Genomic DNA, 14,626 nt, shown 5'->3' with positions numbered 1-14,626 from the left:
AGACCTGGGCACTTCAGTTTTAAACCCTGAAGTGCCCAGGACCGAGTATCAATCAGTGACACCTCGTCACAGAGTGGGATGGGGTGGGGTCAGCAGTCTCACTGACCCCATCCCACTCTGTGACGAGATGGGACTGCTGTCTTAACTCATTGCAGACCTTAGGCCAGCCAATGAAAGAAGGCAGAAGTCACAACCCTTCTGGGTCCTCCAAGGTTCCTGAGATAATGTTTTTTTTTTTAATGCTTGGTGCGTACGTCTGAGTGCATGAATGTATGTGTATTTATTAGTGAGTGTTGTGAATGGGTGTGTGAGTGTGTGTGTGAATGAATGGGTGTGAGTGAGGTGTGTGTGTGCAAGTGTAACCTACCCCCTCTCCTGCTCCCTTCCTCTTAAAATTACCAGCCACCACTTTGTTTAACGTCTTAAGTATTTCCACATTCCTGGATTTATGACCACGAAAAAAACATAAAAGTAATGGGTGGGATAATTAACTATTTCCTGACATTGCTAACAACTCTTAACTGCATCCAGTGCATCTTTTCTGTTCACTATCTGGGCCGTCACTAGTGGCTATTTGCCCCAGGCCCCACACTTTTCAGGTTACTGCTAAATCTATCAATATATCATGTATATTTTTGATAAGGCAGGTGCCCTTAGCCGCCAACTGTGTCACCATAAAACCAGAGGTGGGTCCTGTATTGTCAGTGCTTAATTTGAGCCGGTAGTTTCTGGTGGATGCTGCCGGCAAATATTTTGGGGACAGGCACTTATTTTTCAGCATCAGGGAGCAAGAGAGGTAAAACACACAAAACATTAAGATGGGAGAATGTAGGAACCTGCAGGAGCGAGATAAACTGGCAGAGAATGTCTGGTAGTGGACTAAGGAGGCCTGAGGTGGATTTAGGGCTGTGCAAACTTGGTGTTCGGTGCACCAACATTCAGGTGCACTGGCTGCAGGCTTCTGAGCAGAACTTCGGGCACCTGCACTCTTTCTTTTACATGTTAAGCACTATGTATTGTGTTTGTAAAGTAAGCCCCACTAAAGGCTTTTGGCACGCATTTAACTGTGCCACACTACAGTTCGGGACAAATCATCTGCAAATCAGATTTTATCATTCTCTAGTGGGAATAGTCCAGACAGAACTGTCAAACCACATCCTCTCTGAACTAGAATATAAGCAACCTCAGACAGGTTCCGGTTCCAGCTGAACTAAGCTTCATCAGTGAAATTTAACTCGAGTCCTATGTACAGGGAGTTATGGGAACCACGTCAGGGAATGCTTGTCGCATTTGTGGCCCTTGGCCGAAGCAGCCCAAGCTAAGTGTGTATTTGGCGGAGGGGATTCATGTCACACTTTTTTCAGCAACGTACGAACAACGTGTACTTTTGCATTTTCAGACTATCTACAAGCCTCAGTCGTCACGATATTTTGGTAACCTGTGTGCATCAAACATATAGCTGCCTCCCAATGTAGTTGGTGGGTCTTCCAATACAGCACTGTAACATTCTTCTCGTGGTCTTCCACTTGAGCCTGCTACCTTTGCAAGAGTGAAATTGATTTTCTGTACTCGAACCAAGTAATGATGACTATCCCTGCAAAGAATGACATTCCTTATTCAAGGACTCGCACATCACCTTTATCACCTACAACCATAATGTCTCAGCAACCTTTACTGTTGCCCACACACTTGAGTCTCCTTGTCTTTTTCGTCAGTCTCTTTTTTCGTTTCAGTCTTTCTTTGCTTTTCTCCAACCCTTCCTTTATTACTACGTTTCTCTGTTTTTCCTCTGCTTTTGTGCTGTGGTATAATTACACACCTGGCCTAGTTACGTTAGATGCCTGGTTAGGTTTCTTTTTCTGGTCAAATTCTGAGGCATCCTTTACTAATTCCTGAGTGATGGTGCACTCTAACACAATGATAGGAGGCCCATTACAAGTCACATGAAGTGGTATCTCAGAGGGAGCTTTCACCCTGCACAATTCTGAGTTGTACCAGCTGAAATAATGCACCTGGTAGGGTCTCATGCTTTTTCACACACATTTCCTCCTGTTAGCATGAGGAAAACGTGCATAGAAAAGGGCAATTGATCACGAATTATGGTAATTAATTACCGTGGTAGGTCCAGCGCCAGCAAGCTATTCCCCATTCTGAGGAACTCGTAATGGCTAATAACTGGGGAGGAGATCACAGTCAGAATCAATTAATTTGGAGGGCTGAGCTTCACTGTGAAATATCTAATTTTATGAAAATTTGAATTTCCTCCCGTATCCGATTAAAATATTAATGAGGTTCAATCCATTTAAATGTAAACACCTAGGCCCAGGTTTCGAAAGAGTTGACACAATGCAGGCAAGCAAGCACTATGCTGCATTTACAAAGAATGGCGCAGTTCTGATTTCTCTCTGCGCTGGGGGAATTTCAGCTGCCATGTACCAATATATACACCCTCGAGCCATAGTGCAAATGTATCTGCATTGTGTTCAGCATTATGTTTTGTGCAATAAGGGGTCCTTTCCTGCATTACAACCATAAATGAAGGCAATTTCCTTTTTTGCATGTATGCTGCGTAATGCAGAATACTTGCAAGGAAACAAATTGGAGAAATCTGGATTTTGTGTCAGGTCTGCATTAAAAAAGTAAATGAGAACCACATGAAAATCACGACAGGTTGAGAGCTAGTCTTATTCACGCATCTACAGTATGTACACATGTAATATAATTTCTAAAATATATATGATGTTTTTTGTAAACTAGACACGGATGTCAAACTTGGTAAGGGAGCATTATCAGATAAATATAGGGGGATGAGCTGGCCTTCCTTCTCACGCCATTGTGTGCTAACCTTTAAGGAGGAAGTCTAGTTTGGTATTCTTCAAAATAATGCCTTTCTGATTAGCCTGAGAAAGTTCAGAGTTTATATTCTTTTAAATATCAGTCCCTTAAAATAACCTCTTGGTCCAGTTAGTGTCATTCAGCCTTTAGAAAGCAGACTGTTTGTGACAGCAAACTCTGACCAACATGACCTGTCATTCAAAGAGCAGTCTCTCTCCCGCTGGTTCCCCTATCTTTCTCATGTGTGGGACCCACCTAGAGAGGTCCAGTCTCCTTCACAGAGCTTACTCTTACCATGAGGGCTTCTGTAAGAAATTGGATTACTAATTTGAGTGAATGGAATCAGGGAATAATCACAACCCTGTCTGGGTGAACCATTTCAGTCACTATATTAACCTGGGCTCTACACCCTGGTAGTTATAGCACAGAGCAGACAGACTTAATTTAGCAGTAATCTGTTTAGTATTCGTGCAGCACGAAAAAGGTAAGAAAGTAAAAATGCAGAACAATACAAAATAGAGTCAAATGTAATAATCAAAGACACATCAAAATGACAAAACTCCAACAAAAGGAACAGAAGATATGCATTTCTAAAGGTATAAGTAGACCTAGAGCCAAGAAGCATAAAGTGCCAATTTAAGTCAATAGTCGCTGTAGATTAGGACCTAGGCACATTTTGACACTGACTGCAATGGACCACTGGTCAGACACAACAACCAGGTTTGTCTTGATCAAAGATTTTACCTTTTGACTTTAGTCCTTTAAGTCCCAGTCCACCGCAGGAGCATACCTCTAAAACTCTCGAGGACCTCAGCGGAGGCATTTAGAGATTTACAGGGTGTCAGACGAAGGCCAACAGCAGCATCCAGTCCAGGTCCAATTGCTACTGGTCAGTTGGGCAGTTGTAAAAAAGGCCTCTTGCACCTTATTGTATCCCTGTTGCTGGGTACAAGAAAGAAGCACAGGGTCCAGTCCTTCAGGGTCCCCTCAATCACAGGTAGCAGGTTCAGGCCTGGCATTAGCTAGTGAGTGGGAATGGCTTCTGGGCTTGCCCTAAAAAATGGGGTAAATGTTCAACCCTACTCACTTTAGGCATTTTCAAAATGATAAAAGGGTTTAGCCACACTCAACTTGGGCTCTGAGGGCTGGTAGTGCGTGCCGGGAGTATACTATGATAATCCAAGTGTCCTTCAACACCTAACACTAAAATCCCATTTGAGGCAGCCACTGTACTCACAATAATCCCAAATACACAAAAAACTGTTTTGGCATCATGCTTCGCTTTGACAGCAGAGTTATATGTAAAAACTAAACATATAAGTCTAGTGAACAAAGCAGGTGGTCCTTCAGCAAACAGGCAGTGGATACACAACTATTGTTTTGGCATCCAGTTTGCCTTCCTTTCAGGTGCAACCCAAAGTGTTATATATAAACCCAGTAGACCTGTCAAGCAGGATTTGATATTTGGCACTGCAATGTCAACAACGATGCTCACATCGCCCATTCTACATATTCTGGTTGAGTCGGAGGAGTCCTCTGTGCCCATTCAGCTCAGCCTATTGTTTATTCCCAGGAGGCATTACACACCTATTCAAAAGGCTGGGAGAGCTTGGGATGTTTTGCAAATTAGCTTCCAGGAACTTCAGGTAGGAAAAAGTAACTTTTTAAAAGTTACATTTCCTTAATATTTATTAATAATATCACTCACCATTGAACTGGATTTTTAATATCTATTGAAAATAGTTGTTAATTATTTTTCTAGCTAGTCCTATTCCCGAGATACTGTCTTACCATATTTTTGATCTGTACTGTGTTTTTGTATATAGAAGAGATAGGCCTTTCATAGTGAAGAATAGCTTTTGGGTGCAAGTCACAGTAAGGGCATGTTAACATTAAATGTCCACATATTCTGCTTTTAAATACCATATACCCCGCCTTGTGGGTGACATGGCTATACATGGGTGATTTACTAATATTTAAATGGTAGGTTTTGACCACTCAAATGGGTCAAATTGCAGTGTTCAAACTGACACAGTCAGGCTACAGTGGTAGGCCTAAAGCTAAGTTTTAAACTGCCACTGTAGTGGATGGCACTATAAGTGCTGCACTCCACTAGTGACTTTTAACTTACCGGCCCGGGAAACATTTTGTACCATATAGTATGGACTTATATGTGTTAAATATACTCATTGTTGAAAGGGGGAGCAGAGGCACTTTACCGGTAAGGTGAACACAATTATATAGCTAGCAAAATTATAGAATCCAGTAAAAGGTGAAAAATATGGGGTATCACCCAGAAAAGGCCCATTTCCAAGAACTCCCCTCTCCTTCACAGAGAAGTATCTCGACATGAAGGCTCCCCTCTCCTTCTGATGGGCATCTCCCAGCTCGAGTGCCCTGTGTCCTTCTCAGAGGAGTATCTCACTGTGAGGCTCGTGACCCAATGAAAGTAAATCCCCCATCCCCTAAGGCATCCAGGTGCGCTGCAGAGAACCCACTGGTAAACATGGATCTCAGGTAGACTTACGATTCGATGTCTCTGGGTGTTTGTGAAATAGGAACTGTGATTATCACTTCCCAGGAACCTGTAAAGAACCACACACAACAAAGTAAAGGTAAAAAAAACAAAATGGCAATTTAATTAACACAAAAAACGCCTGATTTAGAGTATGGCGGATGGGTTATTCCGTCCCAAATATGACGGATCTCCCGTCTGCTGTATTATGATCTGCCTAGGCTATTATGGGATCCTAATTATGATCTCCATAGGCTTTTATGGGATCGTAATATGGCGGACAGGATATCCGTCATGTTGGTGACAGAGTAACCCCTCCCGTCGAACTTTAAATCAGGCCCTTAGCTGGCAGTCATCAACCGAACCGGAAACTGTGTAATGTAAAGAAGTACAATATATTTTTTTATGAGACTTGCCCCAAAATTGAACTTTTAAAAAATTGTTGCATAAATGTGTTTAGCTGTAATTATTTAATTAATGATAAGACCATAACACTTTCAAACATTTAATAATACAAACAAATTCAATAGCTGGTCATAAAAACAATGAAACTTCGAGAATGATTTACTAAAAGCATGCGGCTCTCCATCACATCGCGAGTAAAAGGCAGCGGTCTAAAAAACATACCTGCGTTTTAAAGTTATTAGTTTGTATAGGGTTCACTGCAAAGCATAATTATTTTTAGACGTTTCTGAGAGCGGAAAGCGAGCGAGTGCTGGGTCATGGTTCCAGGGGCCTCCTCTTCCCTGACATAATGCATATATATGATCAGACGCAGTGCTTAATTTGTAAATAAAATGGTGCTGCTGCCCAAAGCCCTCCTCTTAAACACACGGCTGCTGCAATTTAATGTGTGAACACGGAATACTGAGGCGCCGTTATTCTGAAGCCATCTTGGGCCTCTTCAATCCATATAAAGCCACTCCCTGCCCCGTCAGCTCATTCTTGCAGCTTTCTACTTTATCACCTTTGTGACGCTTTTTCGTTTTTCCCTTCATCCGTCTTTCCCATATGTGTCTTTTGCTCGCAGCAAATGCTTGAGGCAGACGAATAAGACCCGGCCCTCAAAAATAAGTGCCAGTGCTCAGCACTGGAAACAACAAGCACAAATTAAGCACTGATCAGGCACCCTGCAGATGGCAGTAGGAAGCCATTTAATGAAGCCCTCTGGGACTGGCAGTGGCGGAGGCGAGTCAGTTGATGGTATAACAATGACTCATTGTGCATACGTGGATATATTGGCATTTCAGCGTTGCCACCTTCATTGCCATTGCATAATCTGTATTTTCAATGAAAGGAATTTCACTATTGACATTATGGTTATTGTGAACTTCATAGTTTGTTAATTAATGGTCGCCAAGGTTTCATTGTTTCTATTTTCAATGGTAGGTATTTTACTGTATGTTTATTTAGGCATTTCTTTGTCATTATACTGACTCATGTTATTGTGTCATGTACACATGTAATATTATTTCTAAAAGATATATTTTTTGTAAACTAGACACAGATGCCAAACTTGGTAAGGTAGCATTATCGGGTAAATATATGGGGATGAGCTGGCCTTCCTTCTCACACCATTGTGTGCTAACTTTTAAGGAGGAAGTCTAGTTCAGTATTCTTCAAAATAATGCCTGTCTGATTAGCGTGAATAAGTTCAGAGCTTACATTACATTTGCTTTTGAAGACAAAGATGGTGTGTGCCTTGTTAATGTCTGAAGGAAGGTCAGCGGCGTAGTGTGCCTAGGGCTGGTGCTACATTAAGGCTGTTGTTTGCAGCTGCCTTAAGGAGCAACACAAATGGCCATAAATCAGCGCCATTTTGGACCACATGATTTTCAAAGTTCGCTTTGATGCTGAAGGAAAGAACACATCCAAACTGCCAATATCACTTTGCTAAGGGGTCACCAAAAATCCCTGCCCCAAAGCTTGGTGTAGATGATGTCACCATTACTTTTATGTTCAGTATTTATGCGCAGCCAGCTGGTTGCTTCCAGCACAGTGTAGTGTCTGGAAGGGCAGTGAGGTTTGTTTTTATCTTAGAGTTATTTGGGTATAAATCCTATAAGGTAGAAGTGTGAAGCACAAGACCTTGATTGAGACTTTGGCTTTCCTCAATGTCAGTTGAGGCTTTTGTTTGCAATGTTAGTTGTTTGTGTTTTTTGAGTCCGAAGCGTACGTATCATGCTCTGTTTTGGGAATTTTGCAAGTTTGAGAGACCATGGATACAATAATCAGGACTCCGTTAGCTTAATCTCACCTTAGGAGGAGCTAAGGTATTTATTAGCTTTTTTGAGAATGATCCAATGTCAGAAATTATCTCAACACCTTCAAGTGATAAAAGCCAGATTTATCCTGATTTCGGACTTGGGGTTCAAGAGAGTGTTTCCTATCCATTATTACTCCTAATTGATTCACCCTGGTGACGGGAGATGGACAAGGACACAATTCTAAATGTTAGATTTATTCTGACCAGTAGGATTCTCATTCCTACCAACAGAATCTCTGTTTTTGGTTGGATTCAATGTAAGGTATTTGATTTCAATCTAATGATGAATAGCCAGCATACAGTTTCGAAAGTTCACTTTATTGGATTTGGACAGTGATTTCCTCTTGAAAATGAAATTAATATCATCAGTATAGTATGAAGGTAGAAATTAAATTAAACTGAGAAAAAGGCTGAACCTTGTGGATCTCCACATGTAACATAGTAGTGTTTGATGAGGCACGGGCAAAGAAAATGTCCTGAGAGAAACTCCTCTTAGTCCCATCTTTTTTAATCTCATTATTAGCATATCATGGTTGACTGTGTAGTAGGCTGCAGACTGATCCAATAAAATCAATGGCTATCCGTTGTCCTCTTCTAACCACAGATCATTCAAAATGGACACAATGACTGGTTCTGCACAGCAGAGTGGCCTAAATCCATCCTGTGTTTCATCCAAGATACAATTTAACTCAATGCAGGATGGAACCTTCCTAATCATGGCCTTCTCAAGACATTACTGAGAGAAAGCAAGTTAAAAAATCAATGCTTTCTGATTGACCAACATGTTATCCCCAGTTAATTTAATCACTTTACTTTATTCGGTACAAAAAGACCATAAAAGACATCCAATAAATAAAACATACAGATTTCTTGATCATAAAATTACTAAAAGCGTTATTAATACATATTTCGAATTCCATAAGCAGCATATATACAATTTAACATGGCCTGAATTATATCCACATTTCCCAGGTTGTGTATGTATAAATAAGCAAGCTGACTAGTTCTAATACTTTTAGATAAAAATAACGGGCGTAAAAACCTTTTTCTCGGAACAGCATAAAGAGTGCAAAAGAGCATAAAGTGCAATGTACTCTGGGGTGTCTTTCCGTCACAGCAACATGGAGGAAGATTCTAAAACCAAGTTCCACGTGCTGGAAATGCTACCAAATAGTGTAATGTATTTAAGCGTAACCTCGTGAGTAAAAACCTTTGTCACTCAAGGCTAATGGTAGTCAGATATAGCTTTGGATGCAGTTGCTGTATCTGATTCCTCACCAGTGTTCTATTTGTGCTCGGGGTTGGCTCCATGTCATGGCTTTTCTGCCAATATATGTCTTTCACCTTTTTAATATCCCATTTTGTTAAAATATCCGGTTTGAGGAAAAATTCTCCTAGTCCTAAAGATAGTAGGGAGCGGTGGACATATCTAAGCCAAGGTATATCCAGAGATGGTGATAAAAGGAGACAGTCCTGTATCACCTTTCTGCATTGACGCTTCTGGCTTAGTCCAAATTTTTAACCATAATAATACAGGTTGAAGCTTTATGTAACTAGATATGCATCTCAAACCTACTTCTTCCTGACAGAACATTACTTTAGATTGGGGGACTGCTAGTAGCCTTCTTAAAAACTTATTTTCTACAATCTGGAGGCTCAAACATTCTGCATATCCCCAAACCCCGGATCCAAATGTTGCGATAGAAAGACATTTAGTGGAAAAAACAGTCATCATTTCTTTAACAGGTTTGTGTCACAGTCTTTTCGCGAACCTAAAAACTGCTTCTATGGCTTTTTGTAATTGTATTGAACGTATATTTACTCAAAATTTCCAATTAAAATCTACATCAATGGGGACCCCCAGATACGTAAAATGTGGGACCTTGAGCATCTCATGCCCATCTAAAGCAATTTTTTTTGTTTTTGCTAGCTTGGGCCCGGTCTTTATCACAAATGACTTAGGGGGTCATTTTGACCTTGGCGGACGGCGGAGGCCGTCCGCCAAGGTACCGCCGCTGAATGACCGCACCGCGGTCAAAAGACCGCGGCGGCCATTCAGACATTTCCTCTGGGCCGGCGTGCGCTCTCCAAAAGAGCGCCCGCCGGCCCAGAGGAAATGCCCCTGCAACGAGGACGCCGGCTCAGAATTGAGCCGGCGTAGTTGCAGGGGTGTGACGGGTGCCGTAAGAGGGCCCCGCAAAGTATTTCAGTGTCTGCTAAGCAGACACTGAAATACTTTGCGGGGCCTTCTTACGGGGGCCCCTGCGGCACCCCCTACCGCCATCCTGTTCCTGGCGGGAGACCCGCCAGGAACAGGATGGCGGTAGGGGGTGTCAGAATCCCCATGGCTGCGGAGCGCGCTCCGCAGCCATGGAGGATTCACAAGGGCAGTGGTAAACCGGCGGGAGACCGCCGGTTTACCCTTTCTGGCTGCGGCTGAACCGCCGCGGTCAGAATGCCCTCGGGAGCACCGCCAGCCTGTTGGCGGTGCTCCCGTGGTCGGTGACCCTGGCGGTCACCGGCCGCCAGGGTCAGAATGACCCCCTTAGTTCTATTAATTTTGAGTCCAAGGTTCCCCATAAAAGTGTTAAAAGCATTCAATAAAATCTGGAGGCCGTTTGCTGCCCTTCAGATGAGTACAGCGTCGCCCGCGTACAATAATACAGGAATTGGGGAATTGTTAATAACTGGAAAATCCTTCCCCGATTCACAGAGAAATTTCTCTAACCCATTTATATATAAAAGAAAAAGAAAAGGGGCCAGCACGCAGCCCTGTCTAAACCCCTTTAATGAGGAAAACTTCTCTGTTAAACCACCCTCCCGGGAATAGCGAACCCGAGCCTCTGTGCAGGCGTGGAGTCTACAGAGTAAAATGGTTATGTCTTTGTCCACACCCATATTCAACATGACCATCCACAATTTCTCTCTGTTAACTGTGTCAAAAGCACAGGACAGATCCATAAATGCTAGGTAAATGCACCCCCTTTTAACTTTGGTATATTTTTGCACTATAAGGATCAAATTAAGAGTTTGTTCTACTGTGCCCACACCGGGCCGAAAGCCAAATTGGACTTCTGAAAGAGAATGAGATTCAATCGCCCAGTTTTCCAACTTATTTAGGATCCCTCGGCCTAAACTTTTAACCGAGCTATCCAATAAAGAGATTGGTCAATAGCATAAAGGATCTGCCCTGTCCCCCTTCTTAAAAATCGGGACAATGATCGCCTCTTTCCAAGTATCTACTAATGGGCCTGTCACAGCAGATCTCAAAACATTGGTGAGCAGTGGCCCCCAGAAATCTGGAAGTGCTTTATATAAATCAGCAGGAATTATGTCTGGGCCAGGAGCTTTTCTCAGAGCGGCAATCTTGAATAGCTTGTTTTACATCATCCACACTTATGGTATTGCTGAAAGTCACACTTGATTGATCATTTCCTCTTATCTTCAAACAATTTGTCTTTTCTAACTCAACATTAGTCTCTATTGCAAACGTTTTTGTAAAATAGTCCACCCAAATTTGGGCTGGAATAACAGTATCCATAGATATCTCATGCTTGTCATTCAACAATGGAGAATTGACTACACACCAGAACGCGTTGTATCTTTGGTTTTACTTGCTTCCATCAATTCCTCCCAGGCAGACTCACTTAATTCGGCTTTCCTCTTGGCAAGTGCTTCCTTATAATTTTTCCAAGCAACTTTAACTGCTTGTCGGTCTAGGGGAGATGCGTTGGTTATTTTCTTTAAGTTACTTAAGGATATGGTACATGTGTGGTTAAACCATCTCGGGCCATGTACTTTATTAATGCCAGAGGGCTGAAATTTCTCAGACATATACCTTGTCAGAGAGGAAAATGCACAAACAATTTCATGGGGGGCCCTGTCTTCACCCAAGGATATCATGACATCTGACCATTTGTTCAATATTAAGGCGGTCATTCCAACCTCGGCGGTAAAAGGCGCTTACCGCCAGACAGAAGACTGCCATAACACCGCCGGGGTCGCGGTAAACCGCCACGGTCATTCTGACCCACACTAGGCAAACCGCCAAAATACCGCCATCCACAAAAGTCCGCCACACCAAAGGTCAGCGATAAACTGGCGATGACCAAACCTCCACCGTCACGCCAACAGAAATATGCCCATGCCATTATGACCCACGAATCCACGCGGCGGTCTTTCAACCGCGGTATTCTATTGGCGGTACACACCGCCGCGGTCGAAATACACATACACCTACAAAACACTACCACATTGGACAATTCGAAATACACACACCTGATACACATACACACACCACTCCCACACACCCAATACAATATAAAACACACACCCACATCACCCACAAACCCCTACGGCCAAAAATTTCGAACAAAGACCAGAGAGAGACACCACAGTCAACTACCAAGCATCCACAGGCACACAATACCAATACCCACAGAACTTCCACGCACCTCACACAACACACCACTAAATAGCACCCCACCTATCACTACACACTCCACCCCACACATCATCCACACCACCCCATGGCACCTCAAAGACACCCCAGGTTCTCAGATGTTGAACTCAGGGTCATGGTGGAGGAAATCCTACGAGTAGAGCCCCAGCTGTTCGGTACACAGGTGCAGCACACCACCATTGCCAGGAAGATGGAGCTATGGAGCAGAATAGTCGACAGGGTCAACGCTGTGGGACAGCACCCAAGAAATCGGGATGACATCAGGAAGAGGTGGAACGACCTACGGGGGAAGGTGCGTTCCATGGTATCAAGGCACAACATCGCGGTACAGCGGACTGGCGGCGGACCCCCACCTCCTCCCCCCGAATTTACAACATGGGAGGAGCAAGTCTTGAACATCCTGCATCCTGAGGGCCTCGCTGGAGTATCTGGAGGAATGGACTCTGGTAAGTCTCATCTTCACTACTTCATCCCCCCACCCCACCTGCATGCCAACTCATACCCCCATCCCTCACCCCCTTCACAACTACCCCTTGCAAATGTCTCACCATCACAACCCACCCATCCCAAAACTTAGCCCTGCATGCGGCCCCAAAGCATGGACACCCATCACCAAAGCATGCCCAATGCACATACCCATCTCCCCCCACCCCCCCAAAGCACCGTCACAACAGCCCCCACAAAGGAATGCCAGCACTGGGGTACACGGGCACCCACCCATTGCACGCCATTGGCACACACAGAAGCAATAACCATACTTTTATACCCCTGCAGGACCCGAACGCCAGGTCACCGTGCAAGAGGGTCCACAAATGTCCCCTCCACCCCCAGAAGAGGCCCACAGTGATGACAGCAACTCTGTCTCCCTGGATCTAGATGACCAGCCCGGTCCATCGGGGACCTCTGGACAGTCGGTTCCCCTCAGACAGGCACAGGCCACAGCAGACCTAGCCCCCTCTGGGAACACAAGCACAGCACCCACCCAGAGGGCCCATACCTCTGTCCCCAGGACACGTCAATCAGCGGTGTGTCCACCACTACAGGGAACCCAGCCTAACCCACCACCCCAACAACAGGGACCTGGGGGCAGTGGTAGTGGGCACACGGTCCAGGGAACGGAGGCCCAAGGAAACAGGGGAACTGGGAGGGCAGCTGTGCGACAGGGGGGGACAGGCCAAGGGAACCCACTCTCCACGAGGCCCTCTCCTCCATCATGGGAGCATACCACCACTCCCAGGAGACGATGGCGACGGTCCTGGCCAGGTTTCAGGAAATCCAGCTTCTGCAGGAACAACAGTATATGGGGTTCAGGGAGGAGCTGAGAAACATCAGTACCGCCATGGGTACCATCGTAGTGGCCCTGAATGAGTTAATCTCCACATTGCGGACCACTCTGGCACCTCAAAGGGCCCCTGACACTAGCATGGACCAAGAACTGCCTACCACCTCTGCCGGCGCTAGTGGACAGGAGGCCCCGACAGAAGACCAACAGGCCACCAGAACCCCACCCCCTGCAGAAGGAGAACCACCCCGCAAGCGGGCCCTGAGATCCAGGAAGAAGACAGAGTAACATGTCAAGACCCCCGCCAGCAAAGGATACCGCCCTGATTGTCATCCCACTGTCCCACATTGTCACCCTGTCCAACCTTAAACTGCCCCTGCTCCACTTCCCACAGGCATTTGGACAATGCACCTGTGAACCTGATTGTCTGGACTCTGCCATGGACAATCCTCCACCATCACCCATCACCGATTTGCACCCACCCATCCAAATTAGAGCACTTGAATAAACACACTTATTGCACATAAACAATCTGGAGTCTGTCTGTGATTTTAACAAATGTATTAGACATGACAGTGCCAAAATTGTTATTCACATTGTTATGCCAACAAACCGCTGTCACACAGCTGTAGTCCATGGGGAAACTAAGCAGATGTCACGCAGTGGGGCCCACAGCTCTGAAAACGGAAGGGAAAGTCACAACACAGTTACCATACACTGGGGGAAAAAGTCAGACAGTAGAGAGGTAGGGGTCGTTAAGTAAATGTAATATGCCGGTGTCTACTCTTACCTGTGTGTCACTGAAAGTATTGCTCTATTACTCTGTTCCTGTTGTCTATGTCGTCATCTTCGGCTTCCTCTTCTTCACTCTCCACAGGCTCCACAGCTGCTACAACACCACCATCTGGACCATCCTCCTGCAGAAAAGGCACCTGGCGGCGCAAAGCCAGGTTGTGAAGCATACAGCAGGCCACGATGATCTGGCACACCTTCTTTGGTGAGTACATTAGGGATCCACCTGTCATATGGAGGCACCTGAACCTGGCCTTCAGGAGGCCAAAGGTGCGTTCGATCACCCTCCTAGTCCGCCCATGGGCCTCATTGTAGCGTTCCTCTGCCCTGGTCCTGGGATTCCTCACTGGGGTCAATAGCCAGGAAAGGTTGGGCTAACCAGAGTCCCCTAATAGCCACACACGGTGCCTCTGGAGTTGACCCATCACATACGGGATGCTGCTATTCCACAGGATGTAGGCGTCATGCACAGAG

At 44.8% G+C, this 14,626-nt stretch overlaps 1 protein-coding gene across 1 annotated transcript in view; it reads right to left on the bottom strand.

The window, feature by feature from the left end:
• The window catches only part of LOC138300878 (anoctamin-7-like), a 221,631-nt gene that overhangs the window by 122,267 nt on the left and 84,738 nt on the right, over nucleotides 1-14,626 (bottom strand). The window contains exon 6 of the mRNA XM_069240731.1: nucleotides 5,363-5,420. Coding sequence (XP_069096832.1) covers nucleotides 5,363-5,420 — 58 coding nt within the window. The remainder of the gene's footprint in view (nucleotides 1-5,362; nucleotides 5,421-14,626) is intronic.

Source organism: Pleurodeles waltl, chromosome 6 (assembly GCF_031143425.1).
Source record: "Pleurodeles waltl isolate 20211129_DDA chromosome 6, aPleWal1.hap1.20221129, whole genome shotgun sequence".
NCBI classification, from domain to species: domain Eukaryota; kingdom Metazoa; phylum Chordata; class Amphibia; order Caudata; family Salamandridae; genus Pleurodeles; species Pleurodeles waltl.
The sequence above is the reverse complement of the archived record's forward strand: the minus strand, read 5'-3'. Positions and strand labels throughout refer to the sequence as shown.